At 30.7% G+C, this 17,187-nt stretch overlaps 2 protein-coding genes across 2 annotated transcripts; both read right to left on the bottom strand.

Annotated features, from left to right (window-relative positions):
* Window positions 1-2,605: 2,605 nt before the first annotated feature.
* Window positions 2,606-4,401, bottom strand: LOC100798978 (protein RETICULATA-RELATED 3, chloroplastic). The gene is made up of 2 exons (XM_003534576.5): window positions 4,175-4,401; window positions 2,606-3,921 (listed from the first exon to the last, which is right to left on the bottom strand). Exon 2 carries the CDS (start codon window positions 3,914-3,916, stop codon window positions 2,867-2,869), a length of 1,050 nt encoding a protein of 349 aa, XP_003534624.1. The 5' UTR covers window positions 3,917-3,921; window positions 4,175-4,401; the 3' UTR covers window positions 2,606-2,866.
* A 3,493-nt stretch (window positions 4,402-7,894) lies between these two features.
* LOC100797384 (KH domain-containing protein At2g38610) lies at window positions 7,895-15,130 on the bottom strand. Its single transcript, XM_003534573.4, has 7 exons — window positions 14,797-15,130; window positions 14,516-14,604; window positions 13,238-13,389; window positions 10,225-10,341; window positions 9,973-10,089; window positions 9,697-9,840; window positions 7,895-8,681 (listed from the first exon to the last, which is right to left on the bottom strand). Exons 1-7 carry the CDS (start codon window positions 14,874-14,876, stop codon window positions 8,535-8,537), a joined length of 846 nt encoding a protein of 281 aa, XP_003534621.1. The 5' UTR covers window positions 14,877-15,130; the 3' UTR covers window positions 7,895-8,534.
* Window positions 15,131-17,187: the final 2,057 nt, after the last annotated feature.

Below are 17,187 nucleotides of genomic sequence, written 5' to 3'. Positions count from 1 at the left end.
TCTTGCATAATTGTTTTCATAAGTGATTTTTTTTTACTGAATTGTATTCATAGATGATAACACATGGAAAAAAATTGTTTACCGCATAAGTTATTGAATTATGTTCGTATAATTGTTTTTCACTCATTTATGTGAGTATTTGTTGCAATAAAGCAGAAAATTATTTGTCCGATATGTTTGGAAATTAACAATAGCCAAGTAATGTTATAAGATTTTTTGCGTGTGATTTTATCATTTCAGTGAAAAGATACAAAATTGGTGTCTTGAAGCCTAGTTTGACAAAATAGTTTAATGTCACGGCATCGCTATTGAATTGCTTATGTGACGGAATCGACGTTGAATGGGTAAAGAAAATGATGGAAGGAATGAGAAACAGACTCGAACAAGATAAAGTCTTTCGGTAATCCTTTTAAAAAATGAAATGTTGTATTTAATTATTTTTTTGAAATGATAAATTTTAGATAAATTTTGCAGACTGAAAAATCTAAGTTATACATGCGATAATAAATCTTATTAACCAATTTGTAATTTTTGTTCATTGGGTTTTGAATTTAGACTAATTTTGTAAAGAGTAGAATGGTACTTGTCACAGATCCGGCCTAGGGCTCAATTGAATCCAAGGTCACTTTTTTGAAATGTCGATCATAGAGAAAACTTGTTTTCATTTTTGCATATACATCTCTGAAAAATAATTAATTTGTTCAAATATAACTAAATTTTAAATTAAAGATTAATCTCCCAGTTTAAAAAACTGAAACTTGAGTCTAAGCATAGAAATCTAGTCCATCTTCACACCCATAAAAAGTGTTAAGAGTATACGATAACCTATGCGCATTTATTACTATTAACCTTTATGTAGGCTTCTTGGCTAACTTGAGTTTGTGATATCCTCCATCGCTCATGTAAACTGCATTCTGGGAATTTGGACTAATCTGTCACATCTCAAGAAAAGTTACTTGTCAATTCAATTTGTCCACTTGGGATAATGTAGTATTCCTTGATTTCTGAAATAATTCCAGCAAAAAATATTGAAAGTTACATCAAAATGAGACTGCAATTACGAAACCATTTGAGTTGACCTTGTAATAGAAGTCAGAGTAAATGCACAAAACTTAGTTCAATTATTATTGTTGTGCTTAATTGCAGCTATAAGTGTGACTCCAAACACTTTGATGTCAGAGTAAATGCACAAAACTTAGTTTAATTGCAGTAAAATAAGTGTGACTTAATTGCAGTTATAAGAACTCCAAACACTTTGATGTCAAGACCTTAATTGCAATTCAAACATGTATTTATACGAACTCCAAACATTTTGACATTATGGCCTCACTTACAATTACAATATCATCATTTTTCAAAGGTAACTTTCACGTTACGGCCTCAATTGCAGTTACGAACTGTTATTTTAAAGAAAAATACTTTAAAAATAAGCTTTATGTAATTACAAGAACTCCAAACACATCACAACTTCAAATGTAGTTATGGATCTTTATTTTTCAAAAATCCTTAAAAATAAACTTCTTACTCCTCACGCGTTACTACTAAATAAGATATTAATGACATGTTAAGTATATCAATATTATAGTCATTATGGTCTCATTTATAGATACTTATTTTTTAAAGGTAACTTTGATATTACAAGTTCAATTGTGATTACAAAACATTATCTTTTAAAAACCTTTAAAAATAATCTTCATGCAATTACAAAACTCCAAACACCTCTACTTTACAACTTCAAATGTAGTTACAAATCATTCTTTTTAAAACACCTTAAAAATGTAATCTCCTTCCTTACTTTTGACATGATACTACTAGGTAAGATATCAACCGCATGCTAAAAAACAAAAACTGTTACAATTATTCAACTAACCTCTAAACATCAAAGTATCTTTCTTAAAAGAGTTGCTCACCAAACAAGAAAAGCAACAAATAAATATTCGAATATGTAATTATGTGAACTTGAAACATTTTATGTTATGACCTGATTTATGATTCTCAACCATTATTTTTTAAATTAATACTAAAAAAAATCAGCCAAATAATCGAAGCTACAAGATTCAATATCATTATCATTAAATTTCCGGTTTTATTTGGCGTGTATTTGGATGACCAACGACCGTTGATGAAATTAATTTTGAAATGATTTAATTTAATATGAAATTTTAGATTCAACGCAAAAATTATTATAAGGTGAAACCTTTTAAACTATTAATATGATAAAATAATTAATTACAAAGTTATAGATAATTTAGTAAATAATTTTAAGCTTATTATTCATTTGTAATATATATATATATAATTATTGTACACTTACAGTTAGTAATTTAATAGTGAATAAAATCTTAATTATTTCATCCTTTGATTAAAACCAAATATATGAAAATATTATCAAAAATCAATTCTGAATTCAGAATTAATTTTTCAACATGAAACTAAACCTGCACTTAGCCAATACCCCAAAATAGATTATATGATAATTTTACAAGGATGGATGCTCGAGAAAACGACAACAAAAGCCTACTAATTGATCAGAAATAAAAGCAAAAACATCTACATGGCCTAAATATTTTGTTTATAATAAGGGAGGGGGGGTCCAATACTGGCCGGACTAATTTGGCATGTTATTGTTGTTTCAGGTAACATTAATACATACATACAAGCAGCAAATGTCACAGACTAGGTCTCAAATCTCAATCTACCTTTTCCACTTATTTGGTGCTCCCAGACTCATCATATGCCCATACTACCATAGGACACAATTTTTCATAAAACTAAAAAACCTTACCTTCTCCAACTCCAACAACCCTGGTCAAAATTAAAAGACAAACCGCTCTGAAACAAGCCAAAGTGAGTGATACAATCACTTTTATGGTGCTGTCGACTGATTATTCTGCAAACCCTCTTCCCTCTCTGACTCCACCACCTTCTCCTTCTCAGCAATCAAAGCAACCTCATTCTCCTTCTGCTCCCCCCCAACACTCTGTGCCCCAGTCAACCTTGCCAACACCACAAAAGACATTCCCCCAAGAACATTGTTCACACACCTCAGCACCAACACTGAGGACTTGAAAGCTAAAGGGTTAAGCACCCTCTCCAACATGAACTCAACTCCATTCAAAGTCTGGTACCTAAGATTGCTGCTAATCCCCATGTGAGCAGCCCAAGTGAGAGCATTCAAAATGGTTGGTGGAGGCTTGTTGGGGGTCTCAAATGTTGGATCCATCTTCTTCCTCATCTTGATTAACCCATTTGAAAGTGTGGTTCCAACAAGTCCTGCACCAAAGCCAACAACAGAAAAAATGGTCCCTTTGTACACCAAGGTTCCTAACCTATCCAAAAGGGAAAATGCACCAGGCTCAAACATGTGACTCTTGGGGCATGAGGCAAATAGGGCTGGCAGGTTTGATGCTGATGATGTCATGGTAGGTGCCAATAGATACATGAGAGTGAAATTCAGAATAGCCCCAACCACCAAAGTTGAAAAGACAAAGTCAAGTTCATTCAACCCAAAATTAGGCCTTGAAGCCATGTCACCTAATACACAAGCACTCACACCCACCAACTCCTCCATCAAAACCTTGAAAGGGAATTGTGGATCAGCAGCAACCCTTGATCTCCAACCGTTCAGAAAAAGACCCAAAATTCCAAGAGATGAATCTTTGGATTTTCCATCATCATCCCCCCAGCTTTCACCTCCTCCACCGCCGCCACCACTGCCACCACCACGTCCGACCCCATCTCCGCCGGCGCCTCCGGCGAAGGAAAGTTTCAACCTTTGGGGCAAATGAGGCAAATTGGTGAGATACAGAGGACGGTTATGAAGCTTAGGTGGTGGTGGTGATGGCGATGATGGGAAAGAAAGAACATGGTTTTGACCAGAGAGTGGTGACAAACGCAACATAGCCATGGCTGCCATTTGATCTGCAAGAGAAGAAAAATCAAAGAGAGAAACTTTGAGATCAAACGAATGAATGAATCTCACATCATTCGTTCATTCATGATCACAGCAACAGATCATTGTTCATAAACATGAAAAGAATATATATATATATATATATATATATATATATATATATATATATATATATATATATATATATATATAATAGATTTTTATAACAAAGATCAGATTTTTCAAAGAGGGTGGGGTGGGGATCATGGAACGAGGGCTTACCTGGATCTGGATGGTGTGGTGATGAGAGAACAAATGCTGGCTGCTTGAGAGACAGAAGAACCACCGAAAACGAAGGTTAAACTTAAACCTTCAGCGGAAAAAAACCCTTTTTATATTTATATATGATATATGATAGTTTAGGAAATTAGAAGGTAAAAACACAAACACTAGTGACTAGGGTAATTTATTTATTGTTGTTGAGTTGAGTGGAGTGAACCAGGGCTTGTGATGTTTTATACGTGGCTTGGAAAATCATTATGCTATGCGGACTTGTGTTTTTATTAGAGTGGACAACTATGACAATCAAGTGAAGTAGAAATGTCATAAAGAGAAAATGATGATAGAATTGTAATTACATAAAATAAAGAAAATGGTAATATGATGCATTTTCTTTTTAAAAATTTGAGGGAATGAAATATATTACCGAGTGTCATTTAATTTCAAAGTCTAATGTATATTAACCTTGAAGCTTGATGACTTTTCATAATAACTATTTTTTATAGTACTTTTTTTAACATAGTGTATTAAAATTAAACTTATAAAATAAAATTAGAATTTAATTCCCATTTACTCTCAACATTAAAAATATGTATACAGCTAATTATTATAAATGGTCTTAAAAGTAATTTTTAAATTGATTATTATAAAAACAATACTTTTATCATATATATAATAATTTATAATTAAATAATATTGTAAAATAATTTTAAATTATCAGTGTACTTATATTAAATTCATAAAATTAATTTTATTTCTGTTATAAAAATATTTACAGTAATTATTCTATTAACTGTTAAATAGTAGTAAATAAAAATGTTTTTCTTACTGTATTAAAGGAAAATGTCAAAGGCATGACTTAAAGGATACAATGAAAACTATTCATTAAAAATTTATTATATTGAAATAGATAATTATTTATTATTTACTTTATAAATAATTTTAAAAACTACCTATGAGAGATGGGAGATACATTGAAAAACACACGTTATATGGAGGGTTGACCCCACTGATTTTTTTCCAAATTAAAAATCAATAGATTATTATTTATTTATTTTAAAGAAATTTGATTTTTTATTAAAAATTTTGATCTTCAACTAAATATTATATTTTATTAAATTTTAATTACTGTACAATTAGTTTTGATATCTTAATTTTTAAAAAAAATTATAAAATCAATTGTAATCTTATTTTTAAAAAAATCTCATTATTATATTTGATCAAATTTTAATTAGTATATAATAAATTTTATCTCCTGATATTTTTAAATTATAAAATCAATAATAAATTTATCTTCTTAAAACATTATATATCATCAATTTTTATTTAATATATAATCAGTTTATTTTTTGAACTTTAATAATATCTAATTAATAATATCTAATTGTTAAACTTTATTCTCTTGTAATTAAAAGAGTTTTTATTTTTCCAATCTCATATAAACAAGTGTTATTTAGTTTATTAGAGATTGATATTTTAGTAACAAGACTATCCTTCTTAATAAAAATGAGCAATCAGTCTTATGGAAATAATATTAATTATGACATATCTAATTATAATTAGACCTCTTGTATAATTTTACTTTAATTCAAATATTGTTGATTTAACATATGTTTAGCAAAGCATTTTAGTTAATTATTAGCTGAAAAAATTATTTAATTGTTTGATAAATAAGTTTTTTTAATAGTTTTTTGATAGTTTTTAAGATTTTTTTAAACACTAGTATTTTTTAACGCGCTGGCTTATAACTTTTTATATTTTCTTTTTTTATCCTTTAATACATTTATCAACTGATTTTTTTAAAAATAAATTATAGTTTTATTATTTTTCAATTATTTTATACTTTTAAATTACTTCAACAAGTAATTTTATCATTTATAATTTAATAAGTTAATTAATTAACCTTTAACTTATTTTTCAACTTTGAGCTAGTTTCAAGAAATATATCCTTAATATGATATATTATTTTAATTCGGTTTCAGAAATACACAATCAAGGAAACTGTCTAGGAGTTTGAAGAAATACTGAGTCATTCAAGAATATTTCTAGATGTCCCAGGTTAGTATTAATGAGTCATTAACTCGTTAATATGTGAATAACCCATAATTGAATTAGTCTTTTATTTTTATTATTGCAACTTATCCTCCGAAAACAAGCTCAGTGTCCATCTAATTCATTGATTTAGGGGGAGAATTTGATTTTATTTCTTCTTACTTTGGATTCAAGAAACTAACTAAAAATATCTTACAAATTTTATAAGAACTGGATGACTACAAACTTAACAATTTTATCACTTTTTCTTGTCTTCTCCATGATCATGAGCTCCTTCTCTGGGTGCTTCATTTCATAGTTTTTTGTGGTGAGAAACTCTGCAACCTTGTTTGTGTATGTGTCTATTGTGACTGTGATGATTGTAACGGTTGCACATGGACAGGAGCAGATGATTTAAATGTTCTCACGTACCAGATGAGGACTCTTCACATAAGATATATTTAGAAATAAGATACAGAACACAAGAGATTTTCCCCAACAAACGATAACTTTACTCGAAGACTCTGATGACATAGTTTTGGTGTCAGTATTGTTTAGCACAATGTTATATTTACTACCAACTTAGGGTGAAATTTTCTTCAAGAAAGATCCTACTTTTTATGGCTGTTTGAGATATGTATAAATTTTGTTTATTGTTTAAAATAGAATTAGCTTCTCCTCGATTCATCATTTATTTTCTAATACGGAAAATTTACTCATAATTTCATTAGTAAGTTAATACAAAAATTATTAATATATAAAATAATTACATTATTATTGACATTTAAATAGTGATTATCATATCAAACTTTGAGGATCTAACTAAGTTAAATAGTTAGAAAAGAAGTTCTAAAATGATCTTATATAACTCATAAAGTATTGTTTAATTTTCTTAAAAGATACTTGTTGCCTCGTACCAAAACATACCAAAAATCATCCTTTTAAACTATTGTTTTTCAAACAAACCCCAAGTTTGCTTGATCAATGCATTTAAGAAAACAATAACTCTGAATTGAAAAAAAAAAAACAAAGTAAAATTATAATTATAATATTTGGGATACCCATTTTTCCTCTCCACATTTTTCAACTATTTTATTCGTGAACTAACATAAATACATTATAATATTTGTACAAAATTATCCTTTTAAAAAATTTGAAATGACAAATATTATTACTTGTTATATATTTTTTTATCATGTTCATCTCTTGAGATGCGGGAGTAATTTTATAAAAATAAATTCAAGATTGTTGCATCTAAATAAGTTAAAAAACAAATTTATTTAAAAAATATTTTTATAATTTATAACGAAACACAAATTAATTATATTTTAGATTCGGAATTAGACCTACGAATATCACTACCGTAAGAAAAGAACAAATTAAAAGACAACTCTTTCATTAAAAAAAAAAAATACAATTCCATGACCCACAAATTCTGTTAATATAAGTCGCTATTAATGCTCCAAGTGAGGTTTCAGTCCCTTCAAAATATCCCTCAGTTGAGCTTCAACGGATGTGCAAAAATCCACACATTTCTTAGTAGGTCAATCCAGTATCCATTTTCAGGCTCTATTGTGATGTGAGCCTGTGACTTCTGTTTAATGTTACTAAAGTTTTAACAAAACAATAAAAAGGAACAAAAAAAAATATCACTGTCCATCTGCATTCAATAGGGTGGCAAAAATCAAACAATTTGCATAAGATTTATATGTACCATTCTATATAAACAAATACCACATTTGTTCTTTAATGGTACATGGTAAGAAGTTTATCTGACATGCATCATTCCAATTACAGTGCATAGTCCTCCGAAGAGAATACAAATGCCTGTGACAAACAACTAAAAAGAATCCAGCCTATGCTAACTTATAATAAATATTAAAATACCATGAGACTTTGACAATGTCACATGCCAATAAACACTGCATTGTCTTAGGACCTAAAACTTCATCACCACCAACCATCACATGTATATATTCCACACTTCTCAAAAAGTAACTGACACATGAATAAATCCAATGAATGTATTAAGTTTGCAAGGGGAAGAAAAAAAAAGGGTTGGTTTGAACAAACCTATTCTCAATACCCCAACTATATAATTTTTTTCTCTTTTAAAAATTCTTCATTCCAGCTTTGTCTCCTGTCTGTTCAAGAAGAAAAAGGTAGGGACAAAGGGGAAGGAAAAACCACCAGAGTGCTAACCAGCAAGAATTGTTAGCCTATTCTTTTATAGCTTGCATTGAATGAGACATCATGTACTGGAAGATATTCCCAGCAATCAATGGCTGGAGGACCACAATACTCATCATCTACACCATCAATCAAGAACAACTCAGCGACCCGTCTTTGCACGTTTCATTCCACTAGAGTTGAATGGGGACACACTACCACTTGGTCCAGGACTCTCTTCTCTGAAATTTGAATTCAGCAAAGCAAGTTCACGCAATTGCTGCCTCTTGATGTAGTCCTGTGACTCATCCTGCATATCAAACGTTGAATCCAACACAAAAAGAAAAATTATATACTGAGATGAATCAGCAAATTGGTTACCTTATGGAAAATTTCCTTGTTATTGACTTTCATGGATAAATAAAATGGTTGTGCAGAGAAAAACATTGATGTACAAAGTTAGAACTAGTGAAATGATTAATTTGTACAGTATTTTAAGATGTTTTCCACATGTGGAGAGTGTCCTTTAGAGTTTAGACTAATTTAAATAGGAATACTTTAGGAAACAAGGAAAGGCAAGATGCAAATAATCAATTTTTCAACAGAATCCTATTAAGTCAACCAACATGAATTTGACTCTTGTGAAGTGCAAGGCACACTTATCTGGATTAAGGTGGAGGGTTTTGGCAACCAACATAAAACTTGGCAATAAAACACATGGATCACTCAGTCTTTGACTAAGCTTAATGATGCCATATGATCCATGTTGTTGTAGTCATTGTTTACAAAGGAAGGAAACTTTGACATAGACAATGGGAAGATATGTAGCTACACTTTTTTGTTAAGATCACAAACCATCTTTTTGCAAATTGTGATAATCTACAAATATGTTATGCATGAATGGGAAGTGATCAATATCTCTTTACAAATACATTTTGTCTAATGTAAAATCATTTTTTAAAAATAAATTTACATTAATCTATCTAGGCCATAACCTATCTTGAATTCTTATGAATTTCCCATATCCCCGTATCCATATTGTATTGTACTTGTGTTGTATTAAATATGTAGGCTTCATAGATCAATTGTTACCTAATCATCTACTTTACTCAGGCACGTATACTGCTCTTCATCACTTCAAACAAGTAAATGGTGGCATATCCAAAGATAATAACTATCTAATTACAAGTTAAGAAGAGTAAAGATAAGATGCATTTTTATATTGAATTGCCTCTTTATGTTCTCTGTTCAGAAAAGTGAATTTGAACAGCAGCTAGTACAATCTGCCTGCATCACAGAGAAAGATATAGGGTGAATGAGCATACCACAGGCTTGAGCAGTTCTTCAATAATTTCCTGAGCCTGCCTGAGCCTTATGTCAACAACATTAGCAGGTAAATCAGCCTCAATCAAAATGTGCAGTGGTTCATTGAGATGCTCATAGCCCGGTCTTCCTCGTAATTTCTCTTCCTTCAAATTGAAAAATCAATAATAGTCTCAGTTGATAAAAGTATGAATGAGTATACAGATCATTCATGGATGCACCATAGATTTTAGGCAATTTGCAAATAAGACCTGGAAAATTATGGTTGTCTTCATTACCTTGTCTGGATCCTTTATCGACCCTTTTCCTCTAATATACACACGACAACCAGTTGTAGCTTCAACCCGTTTCAAAGAATTTCCTCTAGGCCCCAGAAGTCTTCCAACAAAATTGAACTGATGCAATAAAGAGCAACATAGTTTTATTACTTATAGTTGATGGAGCTTTCGGTTCCAGAAAAGTTGAAAAATAGCTGTCTGATTAAGTTATCAAAGATGACTTATATAAGAGATATTGGTAGAAAAGCTTACATTGGGATATGTATCTACTGGAATTTCCAAGCGCAAGATTCTCTTAACAGTGAACGAACTAGGACTTGCAGGTGCACTTTGCCAGTCCATTGTCATTCCAGGGGCTCCACATAATCTCTGCTTTTTGCAGAGAAAGTAATGTTAATATATAGAAGTTATAAATAACAATGGTAAACAACAAGAACAATTGATAAAATCTTTTGTTATAAAAAACACAAATCAAAGAGCAACTAGCATTTCAATCCCAGGAATTAGCAAATCAGGAAATTCTATAAGTTTGAAATGAATGAGAGGGAAACATGTCAATATGCAGAAAGGCACTGGAAGAGGCAACTATCACTCTGCAAGCCAGATAGTCTGCAACTTTACTTTTAAAGGATAATAACACTAGTACACCACCAATCAGATTTTATGTTGCCAATCATGGCTTATGTTAAGATGGGAGTAGCAGAAACAAGAATGTTAAGATAGATGTGTGACCACACAAGAAAGGACAAGATATGAAATTATTGTATCCAAAGAGATATTGGTGTGACACTAAATGAGGAAAAGATGACCGAAAATTAGTTAAGGCAATTTGGACACATGTAAAGAAGGTCAGTGGAAATACAATTGAGTAGTGTAAATTGAATGGATTTTAGCCCAGTGAAAGGGGGGAGAAGGACACCAAGAAATAAATTGTTTAGCGGGATCTCATGGTAAATGATATTGTTGATAATTTAGTCTTTAACTGAACCCAATGATATTGTGTGATTCATGTAGGTGACCTCACCTAGTGGGAACAAGGCATTTTTTGTTGTTGTATCATGGCTTATATTATTTTATTTGCACAGGGAAGGCATTCATTGACTTCATGAAATTGTTAGCACTAGCAGTACAAAATTCTTGGTTGAAGAGAAGACTCGATCCTTTAGTTTGCTTGAATCTTATTCAAACAGAGTCTAAGCTTTTGTATCAAGCATCCTTTCACTTGTATATGTTTCTTCCAATCTTTGCATCATGTAAAAACTTTTATCCCAGTTTTTATGCAAGTATATGCCTTGTCTAGTGTGTTATCATGAACAACTAATTCCAAAAAATAGAGACATCCACAGCATATCATAAAAATACAATACTTTTCAAGTTTACAAGAGAAAACATAAAAACTGTTGATATGTAATATAGATAGACATGTACAAACACCTAAGACAAGAAGACCATCATTAAATGACAAAACACTATCATCATGGGACAAAGTAGGTATAGATGTGAGTGACATGACTACCGTAAAATATTGGCACATGAAATGTTGAAAAATAAGCTAATGCCAATATATAAGACAGATCTTTGACTTGGATCTCATCAATGATTGGATGCCTCAGTTTTTATATGGGAATTTTCTTTCTGTTTTTTTTTCTTTTTAAAATCTCTATGATAGAGTAAGGTTGCATTTGGAAGAGCTTATTTACAATTATATGGGCATATCTTATGACATAAGCACTTGTTTACAAGAACTTATAAAAACAGATAATGAAATGTCCTCAAGTTATTTTTAGCTTATTTCAATAAGTTATCCAAGATATTATATGAAAATAACTTATAACTTATATGAAAATAGTTTAACTCTACTTCCTCTTCAATTACACAAACAACTTATACATAAGCACTTACATGATAAGCACTTAATTAACTTGTTTACCCAAACACAAGCCTCAATGTGGAGAATGAAGCACCTATTGGTTTGTTGGGCCTATTTGTTAAACTTCTTTGCTAGAGTCTAGAGATAGAAGAATTTGTTCTTTAGAACCCTTTGGAATCTTTACCTGTAAATCTTACTCTCAATTCCTCAACCAATCTCTAAACAGACAGCTTTTTTCTTGTTATCACCTTGGAAATCTATGTCCTTTTTGAAGCTGAATCCTCTATTTTGTATAAGTCCACGTTATACATTACTCTTACTATGAGAAAATTAGACTTCTATTTCTGTGGGGTTATTTGTGGTATAAGCTTTTTGGTATTTTTGGTGAATGTTGGGATTGTACACGAGTTTAAAGCATTTGCTTTTTCTCATTTTAGAGTCTTGGGAGATATTGAGAGGGCAAAGGTCTTTGACAACATGAAACATTTACGGCTATTTTGTGCCTATGGATGGAGAGAAATGCTAAAAAAGTTCACAGCCTACTTGCATTGGCATATTTTATTGGATAAAGAGATTTTCTTAATTTTTTTCTAGTGCTCAGCTGATGGATATTTTAACAGAGTGCACCTTTGGTGGATATGCCAAGACAGAGCTTAAATGAAACTATTTCTTTGGCCTTTTTGGGTCTCTTTTAGGAGGATATCTTTTCCTCTACTCTTGTACTCTTATCTAACAAAATATATCTTTTGATCAAAATAAGACTCACACATGTATACACACACTTTTATCATGCATATTTTAAGTTTTATTCTTATATTTGAAATTTCTAACAAATGTACGGGTTTAAACTTCAGTAGTGCCAACTATCCTGTAATTTAGCATTCCTTGACTTTCAATATTTTCCACTATTTCAGACTATGCAGTCAAGCAACCCATCTCATGTCACACCTGTTTTCCAAGAAACTGCTTTGAAGAACAAAAGAGAAGATCTTGCAAGTGTTGTGGCCTTAAACCTTGTCTTATGGTACTGTATTATTAGTTTAATACTATTATTATTATTATTATTAAAGAGTTAAGACAAGGATTTAGGGTACATGAGGCTTGACAAAAGTTTGAGAGTTACAGCAACATATAATCCATGTAGTTAAGGCCACTTAACAGGAATAAGGCTTGGTTGTTATTGATGCTGAATACAAGGAATAGATCATAAATTTTTAAAAAGATAATCCAATGTTAGGAATTAGACTAGACAAGCATAGTAGCCATTTATAACAACTACTACAACATGGTAGTTGAATGTGCATCTACACATACAAATGATATACTCAAAAAATATAACAAAAAATTAAGGATATAAAGTTCAGATGCAACAATTAATAATCTAAAAGCAGTCACCTCTTGCTGAAGACTATTCCATCCACCCAACCCTGTCCCACTTACATTGGACATAAGGTTTGAAGAAGCCATAGGACTAGGGCTTCTATGTCGCAGTCTATCAAAGTCACCAAAACCTTGATTGGACAACATTCCAGAAACTCTTAATATTTCTGCACATAAAGAAACATTGAAATGAGAAACCATTGAAAATCATAAGAAATGAATGGAGAAGGATATTTTTAAAGAGTAATCAAGAGTGATTAATTATCTCAGAAAATATATCATTCACATGTGAGCATCATGTGATAATAAACTATATCAAACAAATGTCTTGTTTGGTTAAACTTCTCCATAAACACTTATAGGAGAAAAAAATAAGAAGGTAAAATGAATTGAGCTTCTCTCACAAGTCACAAGCTAAAATCAACTTATGCACTTAACTTTTATAGAACTTCTCTAAAAGTTGAAGTGCATAAGTTTATTTTAGTTTATGGAATTCATTTTACCTTTCTATTTTCTTCTCCTATAAGTATTTACGGAGAAGTCCCTATATTATCAGACACTACAGCAGATAGAAAGCCTGGCTTTTTTGCAATCTTATATGAGACTATCTACTTGATCATTGATAAAAGGGAGCAAATAGACAGGCCCTAAATTTCTGAGTGGATGAAGGTCTACTGAAGTCAACAGTCCCAATGTTAATGGCACCAGCATTCTACATGTTAATAACAAACCAAGCTATTTTTCAAAGTCCAAACACTTCAAATCAGGCATATTCAATGCCTTACATTGAGAACACCTTCAAGAGTACATGCTTTGAAAGGATAGGATTTTTCATAAGTCCTCAAAATCACAATCTGTTCAAATATAACTAATCCCACGAGTAAATACCATTCAGGACTACGAAAATCACAGACACATCATATCTCACCATCAAATTCATCGCCGGTAGCATAAGGTTAACACTGTGAAGGTACATTTCATCTAACAGTCAGACACCATCCAATAGGTGATACATACAAAAAAAAATAGTTCAATTTGCATTTCCCCTTATGAAAAAAACATCAGCATCAAGTGAGGTGTGAAGGGAATGGTGCCACCACAATGATGATGGATGGCAAGAAGAGGAATCAATGCACGATTAACACTATAGTTGGTGTCATTGTCCAAGACTATTGACACAGATAAAAGCTTTGTGACACGATCTGCCACACACACACACCAAGCATGCTTCCATAAACAACAAGAGAGCAAAAACAAGACGTGATAGAGATCCACAAACAGGAAGAGCTAGACCTTGATTTAGGAGGCGGCTGCATATGGGAAGCACTTGCATGAAGGGTCCAAGCTTCTGATGTTCTGCCAGCAACTCTGATAGGTACTGGCTGCAAAAAAAAAAAAAAAAAACCCACCCTTTTCTTTTATGAATCAAAAGCACACAAATTCATCTAAAACAAATCAAACAGACATGGCCAAATCCAAAGGGTGTTTCACCAAGAGTCCAAGATTGTGTCCTTTTTCTTTTTTTCAGTTTTGATCTAAAAAAAAAACATCACAAGAAAGAGAAACCAACTCACCTGTCCACTTCTGGATTGCTCCTAATCTGAGGAGAAGCAGCTCTAGCAGGAGAGAAGTTGGGATTATACAAGCCTGACATGGCTCACTTTTTTTCTTTAGTTTCTTTTTTCCTTAAGGATTGGAAGAAGGAGAAGAAGAAGAAAAACAAACCAAAAAAAAAAAAGTTGAAAAAGAAGGTTTTAGTTGGTGTAGTTCTTGCAGAAGAAAAAGGGGATACAGAGCACCATCAATTAAGGGGGGTCTGTAATAAGGAGAAAAACGAAAAAGAGTGGACAGTTCTCTCTGAATTTTTACACAAAAGGAAGCAACAAATAATTATTTATTTATTTCCTTTTTTCTCTCTCTCTCTATATATATTAGTCTTAATATTTCTCCTTTTTTGCCCTTTTTTCTATAATAATATATTTTCCTTGTCCACAGGCTGCCTTGTAAAACAACAAAATAAAAAAATAAAAAAAAAAAGTAGAAGACAGTGTACTGATATGGAAGGGGATCTTTATATGGAAACAACAGTATCAGCAAAAGTTTACGCAGTAAAAGTTTCTAGATTTTGTTTTTTGTAGTAAAAAAAAAATTCAGTGCCCGAGGAACGGAAGTGAAGTGTTTTTTCAGAATGTATAACCGTCATGCAGTTCCATAGTAAAGTGTTAAACAGTTTTATAAGCTCAATAAAAAATTACAATTGATATAACTTTAATTCAGCCTTTATAATAAGATCTAAATTTAAAATAATATTTATTCATTTTTATAAAATTTAATTTATAATATTTTTTATTAATTATTTTTATATTATAAATATTCTTTATTAAAATAAGAAAAAGAGTGTACGAATCAATCATACAAATTTAAGATAATAATAATTTTAAAAAATGTTATAAATTTATAATAAATTTATTATTATTAACTAAATTAATTATTTTCATCAATCTTGATAAATTAAATAATTAAGTCTTATATATAAAAACATAAACAATATGACTTTTTAACACAGTTATTATAAAATTTAATAAATTTATTATACATAATAATTTATAATTAAATACTTGTATATTTTATAATATCAATGACTAGTCTATTTTTTCTTTTTTTGACCACATTTGCTTATAATAAATAATTTTATTCGAATCAAATACACCTAACATGATATAATTGAGTAAATTACAATAATATTGTATGAGTTAATTTTATGCCTTTAGTAATAATAGTAATAGGTGTTATTAAAAAAATAAGAGTTTAATAATCAATGTATTAAGTATATAAAATAATTTTATATTGTTATTCAATAATAAATTATTATTAATATATTTTTTAAATTAATTATTATAAAAATTAATAAATTTATCTTATTATGTTAAAATAATATCCTGTGTAACTTATTTTCTCCATAAAAAAAAAACCCTATTTTCTCAAAAAGTAATAATAATGGTGAAGTGCTCAAGTGGATTAAGGTAACGTATGTTTGATTTGATGAGTGCTACAATGTAAAGGGTATAGGGTACAACAGGTGGAGACGCGTGTTAGGCATGCAGAGAATCATAGGTTGTAATCAAATAAATCAGATGTGTGTGTATGCAAATACTATACTGTGTGTATATATTATTTCTAAAGGCTTTGGGGAAAATCAGAAAAATCAATGATGTTTGCCAACGCGGTCTTAGCTGGACCCTAACACTGTACACTCTCTTACAAATCTACCTCACCATACACAACATACATACAACTACGTCGTTTTGAAGGTTCAACGTCAATCCTTATATTTTTCCACATTATTATTATATTAGTCACATTTGAATAATGTTACAAAATTCTTGTTCTTGAGTTGAATAATGCTATCATTGAATTGCGGTCGGATTCTGTTCCCTCTCAAATTTTGATTCAACACCCTTCTTATTTTCTCAGCTCATTTTTTTTCTTCTTTTTTCAAATTATCGGTTTTTGCTATACGAAAATGTGATTATTAATTTAATATCACCCATACAAGGTTGCTAATAATTCTCAAAAGACAGCAACGGTTTCATTAATTTTGACTTTACATTGCATAATGCATTTGCACCTACCTATAACCCTATTCGGTGTTGTTAGAACCAATCTTTCTTTGCTCCATACTATTACTTGACCCTATGAGGAACGAGGATGGTGTGGAATGGAATACATTGTCTATTTGTCTCTATTCACTCCAAACCATTCCATTTTATTAATTTTTTATTTTATGGCACCAATTGCCAATCCTTGCATTCTGTCTTTCTCTTCTTCTTTTTAATAAATTGGTTATTTTTATTTTTTGTTTGGCAAGCCTGTAAATATATATAGGTCTTCGAGAACAATCTAATTACCCTTATTTTTTGCTTCAATTTTTTTAGGTCTTGGAAGGGTTGTCAACAACCTTTTGA

This window comes from Glycine max, chromosome 9 (assembly GCF_000004515.6).
Source record: "Glycine max cultivar Williams 82 chromosome 9, Glycine_max_v4.0, whole genome shotgun sequence".
Classification (NCBI taxonomy): Eukaryota; Viridiplantae; Streptophyta; class Magnoliopsida; order Fabales; family Fabaceae; genus Glycine; species Glycine max.
This window is presented reverse-complemented; position numbering and strand designations above follow the sequence as displayed.

What these genes read in the sequence shown, in the direction of transcription:
- LOC100798978 (XM_003534576.5), bottom strand. Translation starts at nt 3,916, where the DNA reads ATGGCAGCCATGGCTATGTTGCGTTTGTCACCACTCTCTGGTCAAAAC.
- LOC100797384 (XM_003534573.4), bottom strand. Translation starts at nt 14,876, where the DNA reads ATGTCAGGCTTGTATAATCCCAACTTCTCTCCTGCTAGAGCTGCTTCT. An exon ending in AGCAATCCAGAAGTGGACAG is followed by an intron (nt 14,605 to 14,796) that starts GTGAGTTGGTTT and finishes TTTTTTTTGCAG; the next exon opens with CCAGTACCTATCAGAGTTGC. An exon ending in GGAATAGTCTTCAGCAAGAG is followed by an intron (nt 10,342 to 13,237) that starts GTGACTGCTTTT and finishes TGCAAAAAGCAG; the next exon opens with AGATTATGTGGAGCCCCTGG.